The sequence below is a fragment of the Mastigoproctus giganteus genome, chromosome 12 (assembly GCF_048544385.1).
Source record: "Mastigoproctus giganteus isolate SK-2022 chromosome 12, ASM4854438v1, whole genome shotgun sequence".
Taxonomy (NCBI): domain Eukaryota; kingdom Metazoa; phylum Arthropoda; class Arachnida; order Uropygi; family Thelyphonidae; genus Mastigoproctus; species Mastigoproctus giganteus.
The window spans coordinates 41,032,046-41,050,504 of record NC_143586.1 but is presented as its reverse complement, the minus strand read 5'-3'; the positions used below and the strand labels follow the sequence as shown (position 1 = coordinate 41,050,504).

At 38.1% G+C, this 18,459-nt stretch overlaps 1 protein-coding gene across 1 annotated transcript in view; it reads right to left on the bottom strand.

Moving 5' to 3' along the window:
* Positions 1–17,713, bottom strand: part of rdgA (retinal degeneration A) — a 126,964-nt gene extending 109,251 nt beyond the window's left edge. Inside the window, exon 1 of the mRNA XM_090386243.1 lies at positions 16,935–17,713. Coding sequence (XP_090242369.1) covers positions 16,935–17,113 — 179 coding nt within the window. The 5' untranslated portion in view covers positions 17,114–17,713. The remainder of the gene's footprint in view (positions 1–16,934) is intronic.
* Positions 17,714–18,459: the final 746 nt, after the last annotated feature.

Genomic DNA, 18,459 nt, shown 5'->3' with positions numbered 1-18,459 from the left:
AGAGAGAGAGAGAGAGAGAGAGAGAGAGAGAGAGAGAGAGAGAGAGAGAGAGAGAGAGAGAGAGAGAGTCAAAAGTAGAAGGGAACCACCAAGAATGATGATATCCAGCTCAGGACCCTGGGTGTGCCAAGCCCATACTCACCAGATGTGGGCCCCTGGGCCTTTCATGGGAAACTGTATCAAAAGCTTCACCGAAGTCAACGTTAATATTGTCAAAGATGTTTCTTTCATCCAACTATTTTATGATTTTGTCATAATAATTATCAGAATAACAGATTTTTTTAAAAATCTCTCACACATCCACAGCATCTGCTTTATTTTCTCCCATCTTTCTTTCTGCTATGCCCTGTGTTTCTTCTTTTCTGACTCTTTTTATTTCTTTGTCTCCTCTTTCCTGTCTGTCTTTCTGTGTTCGCATATCCGTCGGAGTCTTATCTTTTTCTCTTTGCTTCACTCTCATTTATTAATTTTTCACTTTCTGTGTCTCTCTTCCTTTCAATTTCTCTTTGCCAGTTTCCTTTCCTTTTCCTTCCTGTCTTAGTCATAACGATTGTGCCTAAGTTCGAACACAGCGCACGAAACACTGATCATTAAGCCATACAAAGGAAACTTGTTATCATAGATGCTTTGTTATCCTAATATTAAATGTCAGCTGAGATCTGCCCATTTCATTGGCAGATTTGTTTACAGAAGTTATGAAGCCATTAACAGTCTACTGAATTTGAATCGTATAAGGCAAACTAACTCCTCTGACCCTATGTGACAGTCCTTGAAAATAAATAGAACATTTATTTAAAATTAAGAAAGCTTTGATGTATTTTGATTCTAGTACAGTGGGGAAGGCAGCTCAACTTAAAAGCACCCCTCTTCAGTCCTCTCCAAAACGAGTAGCAACTTATGCACACTATATCAACTGGTGAGACTCCAAGTATCATTCCCGTCTCAAGAAAGTCTTATCTTGTCTCGTCTTTTCTTCGTTACTTGGCCACCAACAGGAATACAAGAAGGATGAGCTCTGTAAGGTACACAAAACGCTATAGAACATCTGACAGTTGACTATAGAAAACACGACAGCAGCAGACTAGGGTTAATCTAGAAACCAGAAGTTCTTTTGCAAGGCACCAGATGCGTAATAGTACTTTAGAGGGATAAGAATAGCCGAGCCTTGAGATATTTTGTCAAAGGTTAAAAAGAAACTGTCAGAACCATCTGAACTAGGTTGAGCGAAGTCATTTCACTACGACAAATGTGCCCACACAAAAAAGCAACGAAAGATAAATATTTCGCAGAAGAAAGAATTATCCTTTTTAAGGTGATCCTAAATACAGCATCACTTTTATTTTCTATGCAAACACTTCAGTGACAACCCACGCCCGTGACAATTTCTAGGTACTTAAATTTGTCTGGACACGTGAGATCCTTTGAACAGCGGGAAACCTCCCTACTGTGATGTTTGTGTGTTCATTCAGATAAATATAAAAATTAAAAATAACTTACCTTCGTCAGAAGATACTTATGGATTTGTTTATTGATTTCTCTCTGTTGCGAAAGTAGGCGCACCCCCTACCGGACAAGTTGACAACTACGATGTTCTCGCATTGTTACCTCTGACGTTTGAATAGCTTCTCCATTCAAATTGTTACTTTATGTAATATTTTTATCTGCAACTATGGAGGATTTACGGGTTTAAAAGTGGAAAGAATGCAATGCACTCTTCTGTTTTACCAGTAATTCGGTCACCTTGTATCTTTTCTTCCTTCTGATCCTCAGATTTCTCAAAAACAATTTTCCGTCTGGTTGTACCAGAAAATCCCCTAGGTCTTATAGATGGCAATTTCTTTTTCTCCGAATTGTTCTTTCGTTCCATTGTACGTGTGTACTGCAGTACCATAAAGACTTAATATACGTAAGAAAAAGACCAGCTTTCAAAGAATAACGGAAAAATTGAAATCCGATATTTATCATGGTTGGAAAACTAAAGAATTTTGACAATAAAATCCAAAAAAAAAAGACATTTTATATCTACGTAACACGATATACTTTTTTTTTTTTTCTTTTTCTTTTCTGGCTGTAAAAAGGCATTCTGACTGTTATATTTTTAAACTTTTTCAAATAAATGGACACGTTACAAAAAAGATACCACTTGTATTACTGAAATTTAAAAAACAAAAAGTTATTTTAGAAATAATCATATAATATTAAATTCATTTTGGTTAATACGACTATGTAACTGCCTTCATATTTCTTTACTTTTTAATATTTTCTGCGTTTTCTATTAAAAAGTCAATAAAGTTTACAATTACAATGTCATAACGACTATGTAAATTTTATTTTTTAATAAGTACCGTTGTTGCTTTTTATAAAAACGATTTTTACTCTTAAAGTTAATATTTAATTACGAAAATTGTTTACTTTCAAGGAATTCATTTAAATTTTAAAAATTTATTTCAGAATTTTTCATTAAAATGACTAAAAAATGGCTATCCTCATTAAAATGGTTTTTATATTTAATTATATAACAAGTAAAAATCAAGTAACAACAGGAGCGCGCTCTCTCGGAGAAACTGATAGCTACAATGCCATAGTAACAAGAATTGTTTAATCATTAACTTTAGTGACCGCTTTTTATAAAAAGGTTTGTACTCTTAAAGTTAATATATAATTATTAAAATTAAAATTAATTTCAGACGAATTCCCTTAAATTTTTAAAATTTATTTCATAATTTTTTGTCATTAAAATGGCTTTTATATTTAATTTAAAACGATAATTCCAAATTTTCACTAAGGTCATCAAGTGACAACAGGAGCGCTCCCTCTCGGAAAAATTGATAACAATAATTGTATAATGAATGGCTATTATCAAAATTGTCTTTATGTCTCGCTTTTTATATAAAAAAAAACGGCTTGTACTCTTAAAGTTAATATATAATAATGAAAATTAAAATTAATTTCAGCCCAATTCATTTAAATTTTGAAAATTTATATCAGAATTTTTATGAATTTTTAAATTAAATGGCTTTTATATTTAATTATATAACAAGTAAAAATCAAGTAACAACAGGAGCGCGCTCTCTCGGAGAAACTGATAACTACAATCCCATAGTAACAAGAATTGTTTAATCATGAATGGCTATCATCAAAACTTTTATCTTTAGAGACCGCTTTTTATAAAAACGGTTTGTACTCTTAAAGTTAATATATAATTATGAAAATTAAAATTAATTTCAGACGAATTCACTTAAATTTTTAAAATTTATTTCATAATTTTTTTGTTGTTAAAATGGCTTTTTTATTTAATTATATAAGTAAAAATCAAGTGACAACAGGAGCGCTCTCACTCGGAGAAATTGATAACTACAATTCCATAGTTACAAGAATTGTATAATGAATGGCTATCATTAAATTTCTTATCTTTAGAGAACAGATGGGGTTGAGTAGTGTTTATTTGGCAAACAATGTTATAAATAAAGAAATAGGTACCTTATTTTACTTACAAAACTATCCAGTTAAGCGAGTATCCATAACGACAGTACCATGTGCACTTTGGTACTGCAATCCGGGATATTGAGGAAATTTTAAGACGGAACTTAAACAGGAAATGCTGAGACGGAACTCTTTATACATACAGCAATATCAATGACAGTATGCTATTCAGAACATTATTAATTGACTAATTTTATTTTTTTATTTCTGAGTACAATCCAAGATTTCACAATTGTAACCACCACGAGAGAGTTGACAAGTGGGTTTCAAAGTGCCATTCCTAAGCTTGATCGCATGAGGTATCCAATATTTCATCTCATGTTATTCTTGTTATAGGATCTTCTATCATTTTTAATATCTTCTAGTGGAGTTTCGTTCTAAAAATAACTCGTCCACAATAAACCAAACGACTTCGGTGAAGCAAGCTTTTGAAGTTTTCAACAATAAATAAATTGAGGGGAAAAATACAGAAAAGAAAAACAGGCAGACGAATTTATGGCATTTCCTCTTTACCTACTCATGTTCTCTCGCGTTGCCATGGAGACGTACGAAATGAACAGGAGAGAAGAGGCGAAAATAATAAGCTTTTCCTCTCCTCCCCTTTGCTAGCCATCCCCTTTTGGATTTCTCTATTCCCAACGAGGATTTATAATTGACGCACACTAGGATTCGTTAAATTTTAGTTTTTCCTACAGTAACACCAAACGATTCTGGAAAATGTGACGTCAAAGGTAGTTCGTCTTTAAGTCATGTTTCGTATATTCTTAGCAGAAAAGAGGATTAGCGATCGAAGTTTTAAATATTTAGCTAGGTAATAAAGCCAGCCTGCAAAATCCTCGCCTTAAAATTCGGCAATGCAATCTGACCACACATAGACAAAAAAAAAAAAAAAAAAAAACACCATCTATCCACCTACTGGCTCTACCTACTTGGTATATCGTTTTAGGAAACATAAACCCTCTTTAACAAATGAATGTGAGTGTAATTGAATACAAGGCACGATTGCTAATGCGTACACATGGGACAAATAAAACTTGGAGACGTGACTAGTAACGCCAGTATTGCCAACTTTATATCGCAGAAAAGGCAATATTAACACAATAACAAGAAGTAAATGCTGTAGTACGTGGTAAAACATTAAGTTCACCTTATTTATTGATTCATTTTCGTATTATGATCCAGGGGAAGGACCTAAGACATTTACTGTTTCCGAAAATTGCAATTGAAGAACTCAGAAAATATCTCTGCTTCACTCTAAAAGAAGTTTGCTTTGCATCTTCGAAGGAAGTTAAATTTATTACTGGAAACTAAACCCGATTCAGCGAGGGAATTATAAAGCACTTAATAAAATAGAGGTGATGAATTAGCAGAACTGGTTTTTGTGTTCTGTATTTATTCCGGTTAAGAATACAAGCGATGGGATAACCGAGTTGTCTGTATTCTCAAGCATGTCAGATGTTTTGAGTGACGATCGGGAATCTAGTAATTGTCGGTTGTCTGATTTTAGGGTGATGTTTAACGCATTACTATGACAGAGGTGTTCTGCTGGCAATTAAGACCCAAAGGGGCCCTCTTCTGGAGGGGGTTAATAAGTATTCATGGGACTATTTCATAAATTAGAGACATACTGTAGCTAGATGTCAGTAATCTGATCACATCTGATAAGCGACAGCTAAACCCAGCACGTGCATTGGAGATTCTATTAGCTAGTTTTCCCAGAGTGTTTATTGGCGAGAACCTGTCAGAAGTCGCTCTGATCACGCATTCATTTTTATTATTATTTATTATAGAAGGGCAGTCTAGGTGGATGGAACAGTGGTATCGTCACTGTCCTCCCCACACCTGGGTTCGAATCCCGTCGATGACGCGAAGAACTTTAATAGGCTTTTTGGCTGAGTTAGTCGGTCTCAGGCGTAGATAGCAAGGTTTTTTGTTCACCCAGGAACTGGGTTTTTATAGTTCGGCAAATCGACCAGAGAACACACGCAATTTACAGACATGGGTAGATGTAATAAATGTTTTGGTTTTTTGGAATTATCGTAGGAAATTTAAATTTCTGCTAATCCAAAAATTCGGTGTCAAATTCACTGGTGTGAAAGGTGTATGAAAAAAGGGGTACAAGATAGGGTCAATTCGTTCTAATGTAGGATCTAGCATCGTCAATACATTGTCTTTTAACTGCTTGTTTTCTATAATTGGTCAGTCTGTTTCGCAGGATGAAAAACATGAGTTTCCAAGAGCAAGAACAGAACTATCCCATTATTTCCAGAGCTGGCTAAAGGCAAAATTCTCCTTCGGTATAGGAATTGATGCGTGTGTCTAAAATAAGGCTATGTGGCGCCAGTATATTGTGTCTGTAACTGGAAGAAAAACCCGAGTTTCCAAGTGAAAAAAAAAATAATAAATAAAGTAAGATAAACCTTTTCTGAGAGCAACTAACTCAGCCCATGCGTGTAGGATTTTGACGGAATTTTGCCTTTTTCATAACGTGGCTGAGTTAGTCGGTCTCAGATGAGGGTAGCATGGCTTTTTCTCCCGGAAACCCGGATGTTTCGTCCAGAAAACAGAAAATCGACCTCAGAACACACACATTTTACAAACAGTCTATACCGAACAATAGTCGCTGATGCTCTTAAAACCCTATTACAACAACAACTTGTAGGGAGGATGGTGATTACGTCCAATGTGCTACTCGTCCAAGGGCGAGGAATTGATGCAGAATAACTAATATAATAAGTGGAATCTCTTAGGGATCAATGATAGGACCGCCATGTTGCTTCAAAGTGTATTGAATTGGCTACAGAGATGGTCTAAAAAGAATGGCAATTGAAGTTTAATGCTCCCAAATATAAGATTTATCACCTTAGGGAAAAAAACGGCTCAAGACAAAAGACTTGGGGGAGGATTAGGATCATTCAGATATGAACTTTACCACGCAATGTAAAAAGGCAGCTAGGTTTGCACGCGATTTAGTTTCTGATTTACAGGAGCTTTTCAAATAAGGAGTCATTTTTAGTTTTCATTTCTCTTTTTAAGACGGTGGGCCGATTGCATTTCGAATATTGTATTCAAGCTTGGAGGTTATATCTGAAGAAAGACAAGCTTCTAGAGAGGGTTTAAAGAAGGGTAACCAGATTGGTAAGGGACACTAATCGATGTCTGCTTATGAATGGCTGGGAGGCGAAATTGTATAATTATTGCCCTCCCAACACTGGGTGGAAAAGACCCGAGTTCGAATCCCTTTAATGATGCGAGAAATTTTTGTGAACTTTTTTCAAAATGTGGTTGAGTTAGCCGGTCTCAGGTGAGGGTTGCATGATTGTTTTTCCCTGAGAAACTCGAGTTTGTTCGTCTAGCAAATCGACCACAGAACGCACGCAATTTATAGACATAATATATATGATACAATATCGTCTAAGTCAATGATGCGAATAAAATCTTACAGCAATAACAATCTTAGGAAGAATCTAATTAAGATGTAAAGGCCCTGAAGATAATGAACTGGAGAGGTATATTCTCACTGTTAGAAAAACCGAGAACCAGAGTGTGCAAATATAAATCTTTGGATCTCACGAAGTCAGCCTTCAGACAGCTTGTTGTAAATAATTAATTCTGCAAGGAGAGCCGAAGAAAAGTTAAGTAAAGTTCAGAAACCAATTGGATGGTTACTTCTTTGTGATGGGAAACGTATGAGCGATTGGAGGATTTTTCTTTTTGGAAAGGTTCTCTTCCTGGGATCATTTAACCATTCTGATACTAATAACTGATGGTGAAACCCAACTAACTCCTCCTAAGAACGCTAACTCGACCGCGACTAACGAGGATCTTACAAATATGTCCAGATTTTGATAAATTTCGGATCCAGATTTTTCCACACGCAGTGGCACGTGGCGAACCAAAGTCATTGAGGGTTCGAGTTCATCCCTGTCAGAGGGCTGAGTTTGGCCAATACAATTTTCGAAAACTTTGAAGGAAAGTCGTAACCAGCTCTTTTAAATTACTCGTTCCTAAGTACACGTTAAACAAAAGCATTCAGTTACTTAACTGACATTATGGAGCAATCGATATTTGTAACAGCCCATATAATAGCAGCTGTAACTGCATTTGTAAATACAATGTACAGGATATGCATTGTACAGCATTCCAAACAGGCTACAGCTTTCATGAGGGTGCAGCCTGCTGCACGACGAACACTAAATGAAATAAGTCGATTTATTTTAAGTTTGAGGTCCGTGTAATAAAACGCCCATCTTAATAAATTCATTCAAGTCCAAGAAGGTATTCAAGTCGTGAAAATTGGAAAAATTTAAATCACTTCGTTAAGGCTTTTGCATCCAGTTCTAAACTTTGTCAAAAATAACTGTCAAATACATTATTGTCTGGACTTGGTACGTGTTTGTCAGACATGAATCAATATACTCCGTTATAAATCTTTATTTAAGACCTTACTATGAATAATCTTATGTACGAAACGTAGGCTAATGATTAAACGTCTAGCAGTGAGTGGATTGAATTATAATGCGCCAAATATTCTTCATAATTCACTCGCTGAAAGCGAATATAAAACTGTCATATCGCATCATAAATTTTACTACATGATTCTGAAGACTTGAGCATTTTTACTTCGAAAACCGACGTTGAAATCAATATGGGGACAGAAAATTCGATTACTGGAAGAATAAACGCAAGAAAATAGTGTTTTATTGGTTGGATTATGGACATCATGTAGTGTACGCGTAACGTTATATCAAGCATAAAATCTAATCACAGTCCAGTGAATCTGTTTGGTGACTCGCGGGCACCACTAGCAGATTCACTATTTTATTAAGAGTTTGTAATAAAACGTGCGATTAAATTTTTTTAATTTTTAAAACATTTGCGTGTATTTTAAGAACAGTTTTTGGGATGAAAAGCCTGGTTTCCAACAAAATTAAAAATAGAAGCAACCGTAGTATAAGAAGATATGAAATTATGCCCACAAATTATATTATTATATAGTCATTTGGACATGAAACATGTACTGTACATATTTTATGGCATGTACACTGGTTCAAATAATCAGGGGGAGGAATCAGCTTGTGCAAAGGATATGTTTGTATAAATTTGATTGTGTATTACGACGGGTGATCATTTAAATCGAAGACTGGTGCAAGGTCTTATTCTTAATTTTCATCATCTGAACCTTCTGTGGACGTCTCCTTTTCGAAATGCTCTCCCTTGAACTTTACACATTTTCGCCACTGTTGTACCCACGCATTAAACGCTTCTTGAAAGCCATTTTTCGAAAGACTGCGAAGTGCTTCCGTTGTGGGTCTGCGAGCATCGTTGTGTCGGATGCGAAACACTTGCCTTTAGCTTTCTTCAGACATGGAAACAGGAATAAATCACACAGGGCTAAGTACGGTAAATAAGGGAGATGTGGCAGAAAAACCTCGGCACCTATGGCAGTGATCACTGCCTGCACAATATTAGCCATATGAGGTCCGGCATTGTCTTGAAGAAGAAACGACTTCACACAGGAATATGACCGTCCTACCAAGACACTCATTACCATACGCTTCGTTCATCTCTTTAACTGTTTTCGATGCATTTAAGCCCCGTCTGGCACAATAATGAATCACATATCGCTGTTCAATCTATATGTCATACATGATACTTGCGTCAGCAACACGAGGCTAGAAAAACTTCACGCAACACTGGCTCGACAAGTACTGGCATGCGCACACAGAGTCAGCTCAGTAGTAATCAGGGTGAGCGCCTCTAGCAGCAGTTATAGAAAGTTCGAGCGGTAAATATAAAATCTTGCACCAGTCCTCAAATTAAATCACCCTCGTATATCCATAAATTGTGTATGTTCTCTAGTTGGGTTGCCTGCTTTTCTGGATGAAAAACCCAGGTCTCTGGGAGATGAACTTTGCTATCCTCGCCTGATACCGACCAACTCAGATTTTTATGGGCTTTCGCTGTCTTACCCGCGAATGCAGTATGGTGTGTGCGTAAAATATATATAAACTGTCGTATTAGGGCCAACCAAGAGTTAACTTATCTGCCCATATTGACGGAGTTTATATTTAAGGACATAATGCAAGTGATACCGCTTTATTATGTTCGTAAATTGAGTGAGTTCTCTGGTCAATTTGCCTGTTTTGCTGGACGAAAAATCCGATTTTCCGGGTTAAATACCTTGCTGTCCATTCCTGAGACCAACTAACTCGGCCACGGAGTGAAAAAAAAAAAAAAAAAGCCCATGAAAGTTCCTCGCTTCACTGATAGCATCCGAATCCCGGAGATTATAACCACTGTGTTATCCGTTTGGTGAACTCGTATAGTCCACAGCAACCGCTAGACATGTTTCGAACCTGTCATGCATCATTCAAAATCACGATACAGACGAGGTTTTGCAAATTCAGTCACCACTTTTGTAAGTTCTCTGTCCAGCAGATTAAGCATCACTGAACACTTCGGACGAGCTGCAGTACATCTTAGGATGTTCCAGACGAGATCCATAGGATTCCAGGGCTGGGTCTGACCATGCAGACGATATTATCGTCTTCCAACATGTTGTTAACCAGCTACAACCCCTGGGTGTGAACCAACCCCAAATTAATTGTTTTATTACGTTGACAGATCTGTTTCGGATTGTCTTCCACGCGACACTGGAAACCAACGAGAATCCAAATGTAAACTATACCTTACAGAATCAATTTTTGACTTTGATACATCACATATCACACCTTGAATAAAGAGAATTAATTTTTATAATCTATATACTGTAATTTAATAAATACTGATATATATTTATCTATACATAGCACAGTAGAATCTCATAGCCGTCTATGTTCTTCACAGAACCGTCTTTGAAGGGCACACTACGCTATTCTTCGTAAATCCAATTATGTTTAACTGCTGTTGATGTCTTCTGGCATAAAGCCCACTTCCATGTATAACATTTCAGATGGTCTCAGTTGATACTCGTTTCCCTGTCAGTGAGACAAAATGTCAAAGTAGCTGGGTTGCATTCACACGTCGATTATACAATGGGTAAGGGGAAGATGGTGATCTTGCCTGGTTGTTGATGATCTGCAACCCTGACCCAGACTTCTACGAACGGTCTATATTTCTTGAAACCGATTCCACAACCTGCTGATGATATTTCTTGATACGTCTAACCAGAGGGTAATCTACCGTTTTCGGATACTCCAATTTACTCGCAATTTACAAACGGTATAGATGGAGCAATATGGCCTTAGTCGCTGATGCTCTTAAAACCCTACTATAATAACAAAGCCTGCTCTCTGCCTGTATTTGTTGGAGAACTAAGAATTTACATCTGCACGCCGATCAATATAAGTGAATATCGAAAGGGTGAATTGTCCAATAGATTCAGAGTGATCTTCTAATTGTTTTGAATCAGTGTTAGTGCAATGGAATGAAATTTGTATATATGGCTGTAATGGATACGAAATATGATTAGATATAAGGTCTGCTATATGTCACATCGATGAAATATACCCTTCCATCCTGTCAGTTGTGTTAAGATTTCGATTATTGTAATGAAGTGATATTTATTTATCAAATAGTTTCAAGTATAAAGGCCCATCCACACAGGCAACAGGAAGTTTCCATAAACATGAAATACGTAGCAACAACAGGAAACGTTGTGTCCTCACACGAGAAACATATTGCTGGCAAAAAGTGGCCAGCAACTAATTGCTCCATGTTTCTCAAAATTAGTGTCCACATAGGGACACGAAAGGAAGAAGCGGAACTGCTGGGTATGAACTTCCTTTAAAAAAAAAAAAGGATTCATCAAGGAGGGATGCAGCTCATGACCGATTCGATACTTGACGATTAATTCACAGTTGGTGGCTACTTGAAAAACTTCCTCCGAATGTCATGCTCCGATTTGGAAACACTGCTAACAAAATTGGGCCGATTATCTCAAAGCAAGGTACAAACTGAAGACATGCTATATCTGTCAAAGAGGGCTTGCTGGTCACATTAAGATTCTTGGCTACAGGAGATTCCTACCACTGTATGATGTACCTATTTAATTTATGAAAACAAGCTTGATTTCCGATATGTCACTCCCTACAGCAACAGAAATATCTTTCCAAGCGTCATGAATGGAATTCCTGTATTTATGCTTGGAGCGTTTAGCGTCCCTTAAACACTCTGCCTGCCTGATAACTCCAACAGCATAATGATTTTATCGTTTGCCTAAAAAGGCATATTCAAATTGATGAACACATTACTAGATTGCCTATAACAACACAAGAATGAATCAACGTTTATCAGTCCAATGGAAAATAATCAAAAGACAACTGTCAACAAGACGCGATTAGTGGTAACCGTCCACACTAGAGAAACATCCGGTGACAGTTCCCACATGTAACGCTAAATGCCATTTTCTCTTTGACGTTTCGGCAATTAAACTAGCAACAGAAACATTTAGAATCATCGAGCACATGAGTCGGCTAGTAATAACTGTGTTTCAGAAACCTGTTGCAAGGTCAAAATATTGACGCTTGTTGCCTCTGTGGACGTGACTTTAGTCGAACTCTATCCGGCATAATGAATTAATAGACCTATAAAGATCTTGTTTGTTAACAGTCCCAACCCCATCTTTAGACGAATGTACACTAAATACTTCAGTACCTCGAGATTCTTTCCTTGTTCCACTATTATTGACATTGTCCACAGTTCAAAGACATCAATGATGTCTTTGAGCTCTGGTTTTAAGTTTCTTTTAGCCATTTCAAATATCAGTGATCAAATCGAGACAACATATATTCCCTCTCCCACTGGCCTTTATCACGGATTGCAAGTGGTTTAAAACTACGAAGAAAAACGCTCTGGGACACCATAGCTCTTTCTACACAGTTTAAATTATGTGGCTAAAAAATCACAAGAGGATAAGATACTCCTGTGCTCTACATTCATACCTTACTGAATCGCTGAATCAATATTTGATTCTGTTACTTTACATACCACAGACGCCCGTATTAAGCCAAAATGTTAATCCTTACTGCCAATATTTTTTAATGTGATGTATAAAAAGAAGCTTACCTACTCCCATAAAGCCAACTATAAATCTGCAGACTAAACATTTAAAATTAGATTAAATAATGGATGCTCCTTCTTCCATATAGAATACAGAAATGGAATTAATGATAGTCAAAGTAGACGAAGGTAGAAGCATTGGTGGCGGGTATTTTCCCTTAAGAAAAATGGATGTTTTAACGGGAACAGTAACTACAGTTTATCAACTATGAAGTTCTACATCGATTACAGTAACTGAAGTGATTTCTAAGAAGATATATATATATAAAAGGGGCAGAAAAGACCACGTGATGAGATGAATTCTGAATTAATAGGCAATTAGGAAGTACAGGAAAAAGAAGGCATTGATGGATTGATAGATTAACATTGCAACTTAGTCACCTTAATGAGATACGAGGCAAATTCAGCGGTACTGAAAACTAGGTCGAATTTATGATACTAAGAATATCAAAGAAAGACGAAAGGGAAGATATAACCACAAAAAGTTAGTACTGGTTCGTTTGGTTCTTATCTTTTGGCGCATCAAATGCTATGCGGCAAGTTTTACGACCCCCAAGATGTGTATTAACTGCCTCCTCAGCAATGAACGTCACAGAGTAAATAAAACCCACAGTTATGGTACATTAAACAGACCCTTCCCAATAGCGACTTATCAGAAATAGGAAGGATTCCGTTTCCGGTATTTCTACACTGCCAAAAGCCTCTTTCGTCTGCGTATTACGAAAAGGGGCTTTATATATCGAGAAGGAATGTGCCAGCTTCCACATCAAGCGTTTTAATTAAAATATGATGCAGAGGCTCGCTGGTAAACACACACCCCTTCCATCATGTTGTCAACTGATCCAATCGCCACTCGCAATTAGCATAGCAAGGCTATCTGTCTAGTAGAGGCTGGGCAAAGTACCAAGAAAACCCGACAGATGTCACTATTGGAGCTTCACATTTCTGGAATATTGTCGCTCACTAAGAAACGGAAACCCAACAGATGGCGCAACCGGGTTTCGACATTTCTGAACTGTTATTACGAACGAAGGCAATTGTGTCTGGAGACACGTCATTCATTGAGTACATTCTGACAGTCTTTGGTACTGCGATAAATGTCGATAGCAACAAACTGCAGTTCCCGACCTCAATTAGATATCAAATGGGAGAAAAGTTGGTCGCGTGTGTGAGAAAGGAGGGGGAAATCTTCCAGCCATCAAATTTGGGCTACACGGTCGTTTAACACATGTATGTGAACAAACGCATGGCGTGTTTCATTTCCCCTTCCTCCCTCCCTCCCTCCAACAGAGATCATTCCTGAGATTGATCGTAAACTGGAACTATAAAGACTGGCCACTAATACGAACTTTCAAAACACCATGAAACCCGGCAGCTGCGCATTAAGAACCAACAATAATTTCGTGCATTAGAACAATATATGTAGATATAATTCGAGACATCGAAGTAGCGCCGTCTGGAGGAGTTTTACAGAACGTCTTGACGAGGAGTGTTTCTCTTTCTGCCTGTCTTTTTTCCTCCAAGTGTCGAGCACTTGTTCTGCACTTGTTCTCCTCACATGTGTTCCCCTTATTCGGAACACCTGCCATGTTCCTCTACATGCCTCACTGGTTCAACTGCGACGAAAACTGACATCCCACGTGCATCGGCACCACCCTGAAGTGACAAGAGAGCAGAGTACGACGAAAATTTCCTCCTATCCCCCCTCCCACTTCATCCCTCTCCCCTCCCCGGTTGGTACCGAGAACCTGATATCCAAGAAGAAAGGCCAATAACCCAAGTGCACCGCAGAAAGGCTACCATCAGCAGACTGGCGAACCGTTAAGAGCAAAGGTGAAGACACGTGTTTAACCGGTGACCTGTGACACCCCACCCCCCTCCCTCCAGGTATTGCAGACAGACGCTATAAGGAGGAATAAATCAACGCGCTCTTCCAACAGTCCGTGCATGCATCAGCAACTGGACTTGTTCCAAAGATGCACGCGGTATTGGATAGAGTTAGCTGCAGGTCCAAAGATTCTCTGCGGTGTAGAATATACTCGCTGTACTTTAACATTATATTAATCCGGGATGCTTTTCGGTGGATGTTGCACACACATTTGTTTAAACTGTAAAAGTCCTAATAAAGAAAAAAGCATTCAATTTATGGACTAAAAATTCGAATCAAAAGATGGCGTAGTTTCAGATGGTGCTTTCTTTTTCGCATTCGTTTAAATAGGCATAGGAAATTGGATGTCAATAGATGTAACAGTCAATGGAAAGTTTTATAAAATATTCGTAGCTTTATTTCGCAGACATAAGGAAAACACTGACATCAGCGAAACTTGGATGGGATGGTATACTGACTGCAAAAAAAGTAGAAACCTTTAACAATTAGTGTCAACAGATAATTAAGAGGACAGTGCGCAAATTTCTGTAAGTTGCTGCAATGGTATTGATGAAAGTTCCTTGGCATCAGATAAATAATGTACGCTTTTCTTAGCGGTTCTGATCGTGCCAATTTTTCAGAAAAGTGTTATTGGTGGAGCATGTTTAACGTGAGCCACAATTGAGAAAAACAAAGGAATCGGTGCTCCAAGAACGAAACAACTGGACTTTAAAGCGAAGTGTGCATAAAATGATTGAAAAATTCCATTTAGGCATGCCTGATTTCCAAAAAAAAAATTAAGATTCGACTGGATTGGTGCCGTCAACACCAAGACTGGTTTTCTAGAGTGTACAACAGATCTTGTGGTTTGATGAGTCTCGATTTAAACTATTTTTTTTTTGTACCAATGGTAGGGTGGAAGTGTGAACCTCATGAAGCCATACATCCAGATTATCTTGTGTCCTACACTCAAGCGAAGATGATATCATAGTATCGGGTATGTTCTTGGTCCAGACTGAGTCCGTTTATACATTAAGAGGTCAAGTTACTTCCATTGAATCGTATCAGATCAACTTCACTTTGCAATACGTAATTTTTTTCCCGGATTGCAATAGATTCTTTCAAGACAACAATGCAACTATCCACCTTGCAAAAACTGCATCTGAATGGTTGGAGGAACATTCCCAAGCTTTCCAACATCTAGCCCTAACGACAAATGTGACCCGAATCAAATTGAGAATATCCGGGAATGCTGGAAAGAACAGTTCGGCTTCATGATCCTCTACCGACCGCAATACAGTAGCTCACAAATATCCTGGTGGACGAATGGTCAAATCTGTAATCATACTCCCTCAGACGCTTAGTTGGATCCATATATCCCGACATGTACAGGCTATAATTCTGGAAAAAGTTGGCCCCACATGAATAAAGGCTTCTAATTTTTTCGCCAGTGAGTGTAGGAAACATACGGATGACACGTACACGGGCTCAGTCAGAGATTCCAGCAATAGAAGCAGCTGTTGTGGGCAAAAAATTTTCTTAATTATATGAATGTGGACAAAATAAACGAAAAGTCTGGTTCTGTACTTCCATTGACTGTATCGAACCAGTAACAATACAATCGTACAACTTTTCAAAGTGGGAGATTTTAAATGGAAGAAAGAGGTGATTTTAAGATTAAAATCCTTATGTTCGTTCTTAATGAAAGAGGGCTGAAGACGTAGGAAAAGGCTCTAAAATATCCAAGATTCAGAACTAGTTAAACAGTGGTTTTCAGAGTTCATCCATCGTATTAAAACCCAATTACAATCCCTACGTACAACCCCAGAATAATATTTAACACACTAACACGTCAAGGGACTGTTGCCAGTATCTCCAGCACACACCACAAATACAGCCACGTCATATCTGATTACGAAATTCGCATTATATCGATGTAAACCGCTTATCAACACCAATTCCTCCTCTCTCTAAGTCGACCGATAGAAACTGGGTGACTCACATTTGCGATGTTGAATAGAAAGATGTCCCTTGACGTCAAAATTTAATGTAGCCGCTGAGCGCGTACCATTCAGCGTGTATGTGGGAGTAGAATGAATGTTTTATAACCTGTCCACGCTCTTTCTCACCCCCACGATGGTCAATCACATACGAAAACTTGTTTCTACCATTTAAGAGATTATCTCACCACGACACCACCCATCCGGCAATAATGTAGATCTCGAATTCGCCGAATCCATTGTCAAACACGAACTCACAATAAATCTCTCATCCATGGTAAATATTTCTTAGCATTTTCGATTATATCCTGTTCTTTTCTCGCGAAGGAAGTTGCGTGCTTTTGGATCACGTGTCATTGGTAGGATTCCATATTTCAGACATTAAACTCGGTACAAACTGGTTTTGATCGACTGTGGATTAAGAAAGCTTAAAAAGACGACTTTAAACAGCTAACGTTTATATTAAAGATTTATGTGGTACAAATACAACAAAGACATGGACAACCATCACAAATGCATACCTGGTATATACCTTTCGCACTGTCGAATCTTGCGACCAAGTAGAAGTCGGTGAACCCCCGATGTACGACACACTTTGTCTCGGTGTCCTGTAGAATGCATTTCTGTGGCGATAACACCCCGAGATTCGTCTTCCTTTGGCTGCAGGCTTCCCTAAATGTCCAATGCAATAGGAAAACATGCCTCGCTGGAGATCTTCTCCTGTCGAAGCCACCTTGAGCCGTTGAACGCAACCCAAAGTAGCCCTATTGTCGTGTTTCGCTGAAGTCTGCGCTCCTCGAAGCGAAGGTCGCCCGTAGCACGCGCCGGTTCGTAGTCACGATCGCATGGGATGCCGGACGTGTGCTGAACTTTGCTTTGTGCCTCATCGTACGTCTATCGTATCTACGATGCCAACATCCATGCTCGCTTTTTTCTTTTTCTGTTGTTTTTATCTTCTGCCACACATTATCACCATCATCGGTAAGAAAAACCTGGTGGGCGGGCCGTTTCCTTTTCCCCCAACACCTGTCCTGTCCAGACACCACACGTGGCCCGAAAAGCGACTCTTTTCGAAAACGAGGTGGATCTACTCGTCTCTGACGTATTACACTCTTCCTGTCTGCGCGAAGAATGATCGGGCCGGCATGATTTACCCCCTCAACTCGCTAACACTGCTCAATTGTTAGTTTTGTTTGCTTAACCACAGAGAGATGGGTTGAAGAAGGAGGGGGGAGAGAAAGCGAAAAGAATTAAATAAATAAATAAAAGAAAAGTAAGGCACCTCTCCACTACTGTACATCACAACCGTCTCCTAAGTCAAGCGGCGGGAAATGTCGACAACCATCCACGTGACTTACATTGGCTTCCAGCCAACGGAAAAGGAATCGGCCCATTGTTAGTTCAGAGACTGCGCATAAAGTTGTTAGAATCGATGCTACTGCGCAGACGTCTAGTAGCTCTTACTACATCTACGTTTTCACGCTTCACATCTTATATTATCGAATGTATAAAATAAATAAAGGTGTATTTTTACGCGTTGTATTTATATATGAGTTGGTAATAAAGGAATGTATAAAATTACATTTATTAATAGGAGTACGTAGACTTATTTGGCTTTCTTTTTATTTAAAAGTAATTTTCTGGCACCTGAGTTCTCCTACGGATGATTTTGACATTCTTTTAAGTGGATTCCAATAAGCAATTAATCAAAGAGAGAGAGAGAGAAAAAAAAAAAAAAAAAAAAACCGCCTTATGTTAGCCCGCATGTAATAAATGAACTCACTAATTTTCTCCTTAATTGCGGATTTTTTTTTGTTGCTCTCCAGTTAAAGTTGCTGTCAATTAACCCTCACCTCCTCCTCCTCCTCCTCTTCCGATCCGTGAACTCATTAAGTTTTTCATTGCGGTGAACCCACATTTCCTGGGGGTTAGCAACTGTCGTCCATCTTTACTAATTAAAAAAAAAAGAAGATAAAACTTCGTTTTTAATATTCTTGGTGGTAATTTTTTAATTAAAAGAAATCAAGATAATTTTTAATTTAAATT